The sequence below is a fragment of the Hippocampus bargibanti genome, linkage group LG01, assembly GCF_051943395.1.
Source record: "Hippocampus bargibanti isolate YZ-2025 linkage group LG01, ASM5194339v1, whole genome shotgun sequence".
Classification (NCBI taxonomy): domain Eukaryota; kingdom Metazoa; phylum Chordata; class Actinopteri; order Syngnathiformes; family Syngnathidae; genus Hippocampus; species Hippocampus bargibanti.
The window spans coordinates 33841298-33854450 of NC_142734.1; the positions used below are offsets into that span (position 1 = coordinate 33841298).

Genomic DNA, 13153 nt, shown 5'->3' on the forward strand with positions numbered 1-13153 from the left:
GTGTCCCCGCGACCCTCGTGAGGATAAAGCAGTCGGGAAGATGATGAATGCAGACAACTACTCGAGTAAAAATTAGTTTGACACAATTGATGAGCCTTATAAAATGACAACTTTTCATCTAACTGAACAAATCTTGGGATAAATAAATTAGTTGGTCATATGTTATGAACTAAACTTTAATTTATATACATGGAACTTAATGTCAATTTATAAACGTAGTTGTGACATCGGATCTTTTTGGAAAGCGGACGGGCGATGACTTATTCCGTTTCCGGCACATGAGCCTGGACAAAAGAGACTCGATCCGCGTTTTGACTTAGGATGTTTCATACACACTAAAACAGTAAAACACAGACAGATTTACAATTTTTATGCAACGTTTTTTTCCCTGTTCGTGCAATGGAGGCGTTCAAGGACCTTCTGCAGCTCTATCCTCAAGTGTTGTACAGCGCCACAGCCTTCTTGGCCGGCGGCGTGCTCATCTACAAGCTTGCTAACAGGTAACAACATGCTAATAGCAATACGTACTATTATTCTGAACCGGAGTAGCTCAATAATGACGATTTGACTGCTGTCTATATGTGACGGGTGTCACAACAGTGACTGTCTTCATCTCCACGATGCTGCTGTATTAATGAAGACGAGACGCGTGGATGTGTCTTTTTATTTCTTTTATTTCTGCAACACAGTATGGCAGAAGGGATGGGTGAAGTCGCATGGGTTTCGTCTTGTGATTAACCTGAATCTCCTCGAGATTGTTCTGGAAACTATCGGCGGGACATAGTGCCACACTGTGCGCCGTTGCGTCACTTCCTTCATAATTTAATAATCTAAGTGCACAACTCCGTTACATACACCCCCCTTAAATTATGCAGAAGTGAGGCAACATACACACGGAAGACAACAGAAAGACCAACAGGCACAATAGACAAGGTTATCGGGCAAGGATGTACAAAAATGCTGTCTAATTATGTCACTCATCTGACCAACTACGTCAGGTGACTGGAGTAAGGGATCTGTCGCCGGTGTGTCAGGGTCTGTGTGCTCGTCGGAGATGCACGGTACTGGGTCTGGGAAGGAACTCTGTCCCCACTAACATAAGTGGCCTCAGCTCGCACCTGCCCATTCCCCTCTGTACAAACTACATCACCCTGCATAGCACTACATAACTGTGACAGACTGGAGAAAGGTATCTGTTGCTGGTGTATCAGTTGTCTGTGCGCTCGTCGTAGATGCACTGCACTGGGTCTGGGAAGGAACTCTGTCCCCACTAACATAAGTGGCCTCAGCTTGAACCTGCCCATTCCCCTCTGTACAACCTACACCACTCTGGATTGCACTATACAACTGTTACACGGTTGGGAAGCCTCTACCAACACACTCAAAGGTGTGCTACTTGTTACATGTAAGGAGCTCATTCTTAGACTTAACACACGAAAACACGTACATGAAAAAAAACACACTAATTGCAAAACAGCAGGTCAGACAATTAACACACTACATGTATTTTCAAAACGGGGGTCGACACACCGTCCACCGAGTGATGGGACTGCACAGCGTCTTCATTGTGCAGCATCGCGGTCCCGGTCCGAAGTGGAGAGTCACTTGTGAATCCGGGTCACGGCACCAATGTGACGGGTGTCACAACAGTGACTGTCTTCATCTCCACGATGCTGCTGTATTAATGAAGACGAGACGCGTGGATGTGTCTTTTTATTTCTTTTATTTCTGCAACACAGTATGGCAGAAGGGATGGGTGAAGTCGCATGGGTTTCGTCTTGTGATTAACCTGAATCTCCTCGAGATTGTTCTGGAAACTATCGGCGGGACATAGTGCCACACTGTGCGCCGTTGCGTCACTTCCTTCATAATTTAATAATCTAAGTGCACAACTCCGTTACATATATTATTGTGAAGTTTTCCATGAACTTGCGTCCTGTCACCGTGATCGTGTGGAGATGCATTAAATCAGCCATGAACAACCAGTGTGCGGTGGCACATTGCTAATTTTTCGGACGGCAAAGTGTTAACCTAAGGCTAAATTTGTTTTGTTAATTGATCAATGCCAGTCACATATAATAACAGACAAATCAATCAAATTCTCATCAACTGATGACAGAATTTGCATTTTTAACCCATGAATCTTTCTTTTTCTTTTTGTTTGCTGTGATTTTTTTTCTCTAGTATATAATCTATTTGAACCCAGAAACATAACTTCAACAACTCCTTCCCATCTATGAAAGCTACAGGTTTTTGCTGACTGTTTAATAACATCCAATGGTGTCAACATGTTCTCAAATGTCATCAATTCACAGGAAAAAGCCCCTGAATGCTAGAGTGAACTGTTGGTTCTGCAACCAGGATACCGTTGTTCCATACGGCAACAGGAACTGTTGGGACTGCCCCAGCTGTGACCAGTACAATGGATTTCAGGATGTAAGTTTCCCTGCACGCTTCATAACACTCTTGGCACAAAAACTTTGATTGTATGTATTGGATTATCAACATTTATTTGTCCTGGCATCAGAACGGGGACTACAACAAGCCCATTCCGGCCCAGTATACAGAGGATTTGAACCATGGAGTGTCTGGAAGTATTCCTACTCAGGTGACACTTGGCACCACACAATGGGTAAACTCCAAGATGCTCCTGTGCAGGAAGTGCAACCACAACCAGTCAACTAAGATCAAGCTGCTGGCCTCTTTTATACCAAAGGATGATGTACGTATTAAAATGCTGGCTTTCCTGTCGTCAACCATGAAGACATGAATCCTTTTTTTTTTTTTTAATTCAATAGGGGAACTACGACGAGGAGATTGACGCTTACAAGTGTCACTTGGAGGAGCACTACAAACTATGCAGGCCTTGTCAGGCAGCCGTGGATTATTACATTCAATTTCAGAACCGCCAGCTTCGGACTGTTCTGCTTAGCGATCATCTTAGACACACTCAAGAGTCGCTGAAGGGCTTCATAAAGGTAAGAGAGAATAAATCTTTGACGTTTGACTACTTGTCTCTCATCTATGACGTTCTATCTTGCTACAGGCCTCCCTCTCTGCATCCTGTCCTCTGGTGGTGGTCTTGCTCAGATGCCTCTCGTTCCTTTTTTGTGCTTTTCTGCTCACCTTGACTTTCTCGGACGACTGGCAGACCTTAAATGGAGTACTGAATCATTTCCAATCAGGCGCCCACAACGTGTCCACCTCCAAAAATGCCAGCGATGGAGTCACACAAACGTTGGAGAGTTTGCTGGACCTCCTTCCAGTTACACTTATAGAGCACGCCAATCACTTGCGGCTCTTCGGACAAGCAAATGAGATGGTGGTCATTTGCCTCGGCCTGTCGTCGTGTCTCATTGGTCTCCTATTAGCGGGAGCGGCCAGGTAAGTCTGACTTTGCTGCAGTTGTCTGGTCGTGGAGGAAAAGTCAACCGTCCCATCTGGTGTGATTATCAGGTTGAGAAGAATTGACATCGTGTCTTCGGCGCTGTGGTTCCTGGTTTTGTCTTGGCACCTTTTGGCGGCGCACGTCGAGGATGACGCCTCCAGCTGGACAGCCGCGCACGTCACCACAGTGCTGTGTTGCCTTGTCAGCTTTGCCGCCGCCGTAGCCACACGCAACCCATCGAGTCAACGAAGAGGCAGATATCGAAGGTCAGAAACCCAGCGCTGATGTTCTTTGCACTATGGTTATTGCTGCTTCTTGGCGTTCATTCTTTTTTTATCGTTCACAAAAAAGGAATCGGTGTAGAAAAGACCATGTTTTTTTTAAATAGTACTTTGCGTGATTTTCGAACTTTGCGCCACATCTTTAAAAAAAGAAATTGTATACATCTGTCACACTGGACTGTCATATTTTTAGGGAAAATTGTTTCATAAAAAAAACAACACTAAAAACTGGAGTTAAACTTGCAGCAACCATTTCTGTTACCTAATTGGTCGCAGTCAACAAGCTGTGGTTGAATTTACATCTTCTGCTTGGAACAACCATTTTTTAGGTATAAAATGGCTGACCTTAAATCTAACCCTGTGTTGCATTGTGGCCAAAGGTCAAATCCTCATTTTCTGCCTTTTTGGTACTGTCGAGATAAAATCCTTGTTGTGGCAAATGTAGCATGTTTAACTAGCAAGCTAGCTGAGGAGACGCTCTCTTCATGTATTTTCTTGAGACGCGGTAGCTAATGAATGACTTGCATCACACGAGTTGCCATGACTATGACTGATACTTACTACTTAAAAAAAGTAGTACTACTACTACTACTACTACTACTTTTTTTCCTTCCTTTTCTCATTCTGTTTCTATTTCTGCTTTCTTTTGGCAATTAGCAAATTGCTTTGACGCATTACCACCACCTTCTGAAATTGAGTGCGTGCGTGATTTGAATGTGAAAATTGTAATAACACTTATTGGACAAGTTGGAGCTGAGGGTAATTGTCAAAAAAAATACGGTACTTAGAAATAGTCAATGAATTGAGGCATCATCATATGGAACAAACCCAGACACACACAGAATGAAATAAATATTTAGTAAACTTGTTGTAATGGTTGTCCACGGTTTGGAACAGAGTTTTGTTCCTTCTGATGTGGTAACAAAGACGACTGCCACCCAAGCAATCAATCTAGACGATTCAAAATTAAACTGAATCTGTAAATATTATTTTATAATTAAATCCATTGCATAACAGTCGTCCTCGTGTCATTTAAAATCGTGGTCAGCTTTTAGAATGTAATTTATTTTAAAGTTTTAATTGCACACACTTTTCTTGTAAGACCATTTTGACGTTCACTACAAAGTTTTCATGCAAATTACTACCTTTTTTTTATAGTTTTTATAATCCTAAATACATACTTATATACCGAATTTCCGTTCATCAAAACTTCCTTTTTCACATGTGGCATTCAGCTCAATATTTATAAAATGATAGAAGGAAAATATGTAAACTGTGCTGTCGATTGAGTAATTTTAATTATTTTATATTATCTCTGGGAACTTGGTGTGGACATTCTGCTGCACTGTCGTTGAATAAAATTGTGTCATTGTTGTTGCATTAGGAAAAGAAATTGATTTATCCGTCTTTCTAAGTCCACAGCAGTTTATTTTTCTTGCCCCCCCCTTTCCTCTACTGTTTAATGTTTGAATGTAACCATGACTGTCTGATCATTCTATCCTCCACATCCCAGCCATTGTGTTGTAGCCACTTTGCGTATTTTCTTTTCACATCTGTTCATCGTATGAAAAAAATGGAAACACTCACTTCAGAGGTTTTTTTTTGTAACACTGTACCATGAAAAATCCAAAACATGATGTGAAGTCTTTTGGACGTGTGTGGAAAGCAAATGTCAAAATCCCCACATATGAAAGCGGGCAGTATGACTTTTAGCAGCTGCTGCTGTCTCTTGTGGCCTGCAAAATATTAATTTGTCATTTTGGAATTATGTGCTATTATTGTCAACTACTGTAAGTTGTTCTTGTTTCCTTTTTTATTGTCACTTAATCTATGAATAATGATCATATCACCATATTTATTCTTGCAAAAGTAGAATTCTGTCTCTCTCTCTCTCTCCTTATTTCTTTCTTTATTCTCGCCCCATGTAGTCTATTGGCAACAATGGAGCACTGCGATTGTTGAATTATAACAAACTGAAATGGGAGTCCAGTAATTTTAAACATCTTGCTGAAATGCGGTGTCGTTGATTGTCAAGGCTTGTATTATTCAGCTGTTTGGAAGTTGTCTGCACATCGAGGTCAGATTTATTTATTTATTGTTTTCCCAGTCTATTGTTATTTAAGACTTTGTAGGATTTTTTTTTGCTGTGTGTTCATATATAATAAACAGCTTATGTCAGCAAGTGTCTTTTTTTTTCTTCTACGCAAATTCGAATACTTATTTTCAATACCTCAATGAAAATCTTAAACTTAACGGCCGTCGAATAACGGTCGCACGTGGCTAAGATGACCTCATTCTGTGAACGCTGCTTTGATGCGCATGCACACGTGCTACTTTCTGGTTAACCGCTGCGGCGCCAATTCTGGCACTGCCATAAAAGCACAAACGCTTGGTGCTAATTATAGCGCTATGTCGTTTGAGCATATCTTCAAAATACTCGATACCTGAATGATCTGTCTTCATAGTCACACTTTATGCCAATTGTTGATGATTACTAGTGACAGATCTGTGTGAATTGACATAATAAATTGTCCTAGTAGTTTACAGCTATTTCCTACAGTCGCAGATCAAACGTTAGCACTGTTAACAAACGCCTGTTTGCTTGATCATATCATTTGCAGGTTAGTAGACTGTCACTCCTCTTGTTTTACAGAAACTTTCCAGATTCCTCCGCGCATTCCCTGAGCAACCAGCCCGCTATGCTTACCCCCGAAATGATCCGCTCCTTCGTCCCTGCGCCTCCTCCCAACATCTCCAAGCTCATAAACCACCAAAAGAGTCCTCCCCCGAAACCCAGGGGCTCGCTCTCCTCTCTGCCTCGCCGTCTTAAGAACGCACTCTGCCTTGGTACCATCTCCACCTTCACCACGACGGGTAACACTTTCCCATTTTTATTTTCACCTACATTTTGCCATTGATATAAGGGCCAGTAAATGAAATGTATTATTATTATTATTATTATTATTATTATTATTATTATTATAGAATCTGCACCGGTATCTGCAAATTTGTGCTCTTGTAGCAGGGAAGTCACAAATTCTGTCATTCTGTATGAAAATGGCAAATCAGTAATCATAGCAACAACCGAGTATACAGTGCGATGATATATTTTTAAAGGACAACCGACGTCTCCGGACAAGTTGTGTCCATAATTTGTAAAATGGCTTCAAATGACTTCTACTGAGTGTATTTTAATAAGATTCCACCTCATATAGCTATATTTTACATTTTAAGACTCGTGCTGAATATTCAGGAAGTCTTGTTTTGGAGTTAGTGACGAGTCCGTACGTGACTTCACTAAAGGAACGCAACTGACCGAAAAAAAAGACACATTGTAGCAGTCCTTCCATCACGTCAATGTATTTTGCTGTACTTGTTTGGTCTGACAACCTCGTGTTGCACACAAAAGCCTCCAGAAGAGGGCGTCCAAGCTCCATATAAGGAATTTATCAGTCTGTGGAAACGTAGGTGGCCACAGGAGGTCGCCATTTTGTGCCTCTTTTTTTGGGTGAGACATTTCCCCCCCAATGTTGCCTCAAAATGTCACGAAATAAATTCTTTAATCGATTGCAAACATTCCTCTTCAGAAATATTTGAATCATATTCATAAGTGGATGTGTAACAAGAAATAATATTCTCCGAATCTGAAGCCATTGTTTTGATTCTCCAGCAATGCAAGATGTCTTGGCGTGACGTCACGAACTGGGGGCGGGACTTTCTGAAAATACCCAATTCGCAGCTCAATTTTTTGCAGATTTTGGACACTTTAAGTCATTTTTATTGATTGGTGTTTTGCATTTTGATAAAAATATACTGCGTGTTTTGGGTATTTTAGATGTTATAAACGTTTGTGACGTTGGTTGTCCTTTAAGTTGCTGCTCAAACTAGTTGACCGCATGGCGTGTGTCCATCACCACCTGCTGAAAAGCTGCATTCATACGGTTCTGCCACTAGGAGGTGTGAAAGGTTTACATTTTTGCGAGACAGGGTCACCGTGTCCCATCCACGTTCCTGGAACAGATTACAAAAAACTGCCAAAAAGAAAGTGGCGGCATTACAAGTGTCTCAATGTTGTTTTTCAGATTCAGGCTACTTATTCAGTGGAAGCAGACCAGCATCGGTCTACAAAGACTCTCCTCCCTCAGGTATTGAAAAACAAAAGTAGACCATCGTCTTCTCTGGGGGTGTTGGTTGATTTTGAGCTAAGCTATTCAGGGTTTGTGTGTCTGTGGCTAAGGGTGTTTCTGTGTTGTCTAAGCAACGGTCTCAGCCAATAGAAGAGGTTGAAAAACTTCTGTTGATTTGGATTAACAAAAAGCAGCTAGCAGGGGACATTGTGAGTGAGGGTATTATTGTCGAGAAAGCACGGCAACTTCACTCGGATATCATGAAGAGGCAACTACATCAACTACCATCACAAAGGTAAATAAAACGACTTGATTATACTTTACAGATTATTTCATTAATTACTATAAATTATGACATTTATTATACATAAAATAAGGTATTTTTTGTCTATTTTTAAGGCCTATTTAGTCGAACATTATGTTTTACGAGGACTTAGGAACGGATTATTCTCATTTTGATGGTTTCTTATGGGAAATAAATGTTTGGAAGATGAACTTTTTGCCTCACACACACTTTTTGGGAACCAATTAAGTTCGTGAGCTGAGATATCACTGTATATAAAAGGTTTCCAAATGTAATATATACAGTACTGTAAATATATAAACATTTTCCATATAGAAGACACACCACATTATAAGGCGCTACAGTAGAGGCTGGTTAAGAACTATTTCTTCTACAGGGGGAAATGGGAGTCGGTGGCTGCTGACAATAGTTGCCAGTTATGGCTCAATATATAACTTCACATATCAGAATCAGAAAACCTTTATTCGTCCCACAATGGGGAAATTTGCATATAAAGCGTAGGGTCATCTTTTGAAGAAAATCAAGGCTTTTGGGTGCGCCTTATACACCGGAAAATATGGTATGTTTAATAAATGAATTACAATCATGGCAAACATTAAACACAAAAACAATGCCAAGTCACGTGATGAATCACAAACCAGGGAATAAAAACAGCTACCAACAATTAATTTCACCCCCAAAACCCAAAATGCCCCTCACTTTGCCATAAAGATGCTGCATTTCTTGTCCTGTTCAGCCTCCAACCAGCAGAGGGCGCAGTTTCCCCTTCGAAACAAGTTATCATTCACCAGTTGTGTGGTTGTGACTCTTACAAGGCAATACATATTGGTTTATACAGCGCTTTTATCAACAGCTGAAACTGTAACAACGCGCTTAACATGGACAACTATCATCTGCAGGAGAAATAAAGCAGTCACAAAGATAGTAGAAAGCACCTGGGAGTAAAACTAAGATCAAATTTGAATTTTACTGAGTCAAATGCCAAAGTGTACCTCAATTTGTTCATGGTTGTCAACTTGTCAATAGGTTCACTCCGGCTTCTTGTCCCCCCTTTTTGCCCTCCACAGACTACTTTTCAATGAAATCATGGAGTCGGCCATCATCGCCCGGCATCTCGCCGGCTCCCTCTGTTGACGGCTCGGCGACATCCGGCTCCGGCTCGGATAGACACACTCGTCCCCTCATCACCCCTGCCCGCCTCAACTTGGGTCGCTGCAAATCCACGCTGCGCTCAGCCAAGATGGCGTCCCTTTTCAGGTCCCCGCCCGTGTCCCCGACGCGAGTTCTCCACGTTGACCAGACCTCGGTTTACAGCGGTCATCTTTCACCGGGTGTACCGCTTTTCTCGAGCCAGAGTGGTGAGTCACATGTTATCTCAGTCGTGCCAATCAATGACTTATCCCACAAAAAAAACAACAACAACACATTTTAGATATGAGTGACTTTCTTGATGTCAACCCTTTACAGATTTGACTTCAATACTCGAAGACAGCAGCGTAAAGGAGAAAGCGAGCAGCACTTCTGGATCTTTAACGTCACTGGTTGGATCGGTGACGAGGTTGCCGGAGAGCAGCCGCTCCTCACAAAGTAAGTTCATTGAAGGACAACCGACACCATTTTTTTGTTTCCTAACTGACATCAGAAAAATGTTTTATAGCATCTAAAATACCCAAAACACGCAGGCTGATATTTTTAGTCAAATGATAAACACCAATAAAAATGACTTAAAGGACAACCGACGTCTCCGGACAAGTTGTGTCCATAATTTGTAAAATGGCTTCAAATGACTTCTACTTGAGCGTATTTTACAAAGATTCCACCGCATATAGCTATATTTTACGTTTTAAGACTCCGGAAGTCTTGTTTTTTAGTTGGTGACGAGTCCGTACGTGACGTCACTAAAGGACTGTAAAAAAGATGCATTCTCGCGGTCCTTCTATCACGTCTGGGGACCTCGTGTTGCACCCAAAAGCCGCCAGAAGAGGGCGTCCAAGCTCCATATAGGGAATTTATCAGCCTGTGGAAACGGAATTGGCCACAGGAGGTTGCCATTTTGTGCCTCTTTTTGGGTGAGACATTTCCCCCCCAATGTTGCCTCAAAATGGCACAAATAAATTATTTAATCGATTGCAAACATATATGCTTTCCTCTTCAGAACTATTTGAATCATATTCATAACTGGAGGTGTAAAAAAAAAGCATATTCTCCGAATCTGAAGCCATTGTTTTGATTCTCCAGCAATGCAAGACGTCTTGGCGTGACGTCACGAAATGGGGGTGGGACTTTCTGAAAATGCCCAATTCGCAGCTCAATTTTTTTGCGGATTTCGGACACTTTTTATTGGTGTTTTGCATTTGACTAAAAATATCATACTGTGTGTTTTGTTTTGGTATTTTAGATGCTCGGTTGTCCTTTAAATAATTTTTTAAGGTGTTTTTTTGCATGGTCATTTTTCAGTCTAAATCATCGCATGGACACCTCTGTCGTGAGTGCCCAATTAAATTTGTGTTTCAAAGCGTAACCTTCTAAAGGTCGACCAGGATCCCTTTCAGCTTTCAGGATTTAGTTCGGTTCAGATTTCTAAACCACTTTTCCAAGAGGACATAAACCATTTGTGGATGAAACGAAAACACGTTTCGCTGGGATTAAGTTTAAAAAGCTCCCGTCTCTTTTTTTTTTCCACGTCTTGAAACCTGCCGTAAATTTCACTGCCTTATAATAACAAACATTCATTTGCTCGGTCTTGCGCAGATACGTCCCCGTGGCTTTGGAGGGGCCTTTTATTCATCAGCCTGAGCACCAACCTGCTGTTTGCTGCCCTCTGGATGTCCTACAACTGGAGATAAACAACTTTACTCCTCTTCCCCTGCTCCAAAAGGTTTCAATACTCGCTTTGAAAGACTCTTGAATATCCAAAACCACCACTCCTGCTTTAGCAGATGCGATGAAAATCTGCTTAAGCGTACAAGGGTGCGGCCGGAAATAAATAAGGACAGCGTTGATGTGGCGCGCAGGAATGTGCTTGGCTTGGCACTTCTTCTACGTGTATCAGCGAGGTCATGTTTAGGCGCCATTGCTTCCTTATGAAGCGTCCGTCACCTTGTGTGTGACCGGGTGCAATGTCACGGTCACCACTTGTGCAAACATCAGCTGCTCCCGTTTGTTGGTTGTCGTCACGGGTGCACAAAAGCAGTGCGAGTCGCTCACTTGAGAGCACTCAGAAGAGGTCAGGCCAGCCTCCATTTGAAAGTGAGTCAACAGGGGGGTAACGGTGATCTTCGTTGTGGAAAAAAAAGAGGACAGTTGCCATAGAGCACCACTGTGCAAACAGGTCAACAGAAACTCATTTTTTCAAAGGGGCTGATTGTCTTGAAATTCTAGTTAATGTCTTTTTGATAACAGATTCCAAGCTCTGGTATAATTATGTCATTGTAATTAAAGGACAACCGATGTCACTTTTTTGTTTCTTAACTGACATCAGAAAAACGTTTTATAGCATCTAAAATACCCAAAGCACGCAGTATGATATTTTTAGTCAAATGCAAAACACGAATAAAAATGACTTAAAGTGTCCAAAATCTGCAAAAAAAATAGAGCTGCAAATTGGGCATTTTCAGAAAGTCCCACCCCCAGTTCGTGACGTCACGCCAAGACGTCTTGTCTTGCTCGACAATCAAAACAATGGCTTCAGATTCGGAGAATATGCTTTCTTGTGACACATCCAGTTATGAATATGATTCAAATAGTTCTGAAGAGGAAAGCATACATGTTTGCAATCGATTAAAGAATTTATTCCATGCCAGTTTGAGGTATCTGGGGCTGGGAAATGTAGCACACAAAGAGGCAGAAAATGGCGACAAAGCTCCTGTAAGGAATTAATCAGCCCGTTTCTACAGGCTGATTAATTCCTTACATGGAGCTTTGTCGCCCTCTTCTGCCTCTTTTTGGTGCAACACGAAGTTTTCAGACCAAACAAGTACAGCAAAATGCATTGACGTGATGGAAGGACTGCTACAATGTCCTTTTTTCGGTCAGGGGCGTTCCTTCAGTGACGTCACGTACGGACTCGTCACCAACCCAAAAACAAGACTTCCGGAATATTCAGCACGAGTCTTAAAACGTAAAATATAGCTATATGCGGTGGAATCTTTGTAAAATACGCTCAGTAGAAGTCATTTGAAGCCATTTTACAAATTATGGACACAACTTGTCCGGAGGCGTCGGTTGTCCTTTAAGGATCTGATCATTTATTTGCACATTTTTGTTGTCAAAAGCAAATTCTCACCATGGCTTTTTAAGTGTATGAAGGCTCTGGGATGATTTGTGTGAAATGTATTAATATTTGTGATCAATGTGAGTAAAGTGAATGATTGTATGCTTTCCTGTTTTATTAAGATTATTTTGCCGGGTGAATAAAACTATTTTTCTAACGTTTCTTATCTGCTTCATCCTGTAACCTGATTCGATCCCATTTCCGCATGACGATATCAGAGTGATTTTGCCGTGCAACACACGCACCTTTAATAGCTTCTCTGTTACAAAGGATGGTAGCAATGGTGGACTTAGCATATACGTACTGGGCCGCTAAATCAGACAAATACACACCTCGTTCGTGTTTTTCAATGATCTCCTTCTTCTCCTCGACTAATTTTGTTATGTGTCTTCTTCAGCCGAACACGAGCCCGTGGTGGGGTCTTTTTCGGTCCCATAACAGCAAAAGTATCTGTAAAGAAATCCTTGGAGACGATCGACGTGGGCACTCAAAAGAAAGGGGGTGTGGAAAGGTAGGCCGGCTGGGGCGCTGTTCGGTCGTGTGCTTTGGTGTTCTTCCACCGAAGATTACTCCGCCAACCGTGGTGGGGCGTCGCTCTGTGTATCCCGAAAAGTAGTGCTTAATCCAAGGTTTAATTTTCATAAATTTAACGTTCGTAAACCGAAATTTTGTAAGGCAAGGTGTTCGTAAACCAAGGCCCCACTGTGCTTGCTTATGTTCCTCTTTTTGAACTGAACTACAGTACACATTTAGAGTGTTGTCCTGAAAAGCTGCCACTCA

At 41.7% G+C, this 13153-nt stretch overlaps 1 protein-coding gene across 1 annotated transcript; it reads left to right on the forward strand.

The window, feature by feature from the left end:
* Positions 1 to 253: 253 nt before the first annotated feature.
* Positions 254 to 12535, forward strand: tmem201 (transmembrane protein 201). The gene is made up of 11 exons (XM_089012508.1): positions 254 to 500; positions 2316 to 2436; positions 2528 to 2722; positions 2799 to 2978; positions 3047 to 3384; positions 3457 to 3654; positions 6323 to 6543; positions 7752 to 7814; positions 9168 to 9458; positions 9568 to 9687; positions 10852 to 12535. Exons 1-11 carry the CDS (start codon positions 400 to 402, stop codon positions 10944 to 10946), a joined length of 1923 nt encoding a protein of 640 aa, XP_088868634.1. The 5' UTR covers positions 254 to 399; the 3' UTR covers positions 10947 to 12535.
* The last annotated feature ends 618 nt before the right edge of the window (positions 12536 to 13153 follow it).

Coding starts and splice junctions, on each gene's coding strand:
- tmem201 (XM_089012508.1), top strand. CDS start 400: ATGGAGGCGTTCAAGGACCTTCTGCAGCTCTATCCTCAAGTGTTGTAC. Junction 501..2,315: donor ATCTACAAGCTTGCTAACAG/GTAACAACATGC, acceptor ATCAATTCACAG/GAAAAAGCCCCTGAATGCTA. Junction 7,815..9,167: donor CAAAGACTCTCCTCCCTCAG/GTATTGAAAAAC, acceptor TGCCCTCCACAG/ACTACTTTTCAATGAAATCA.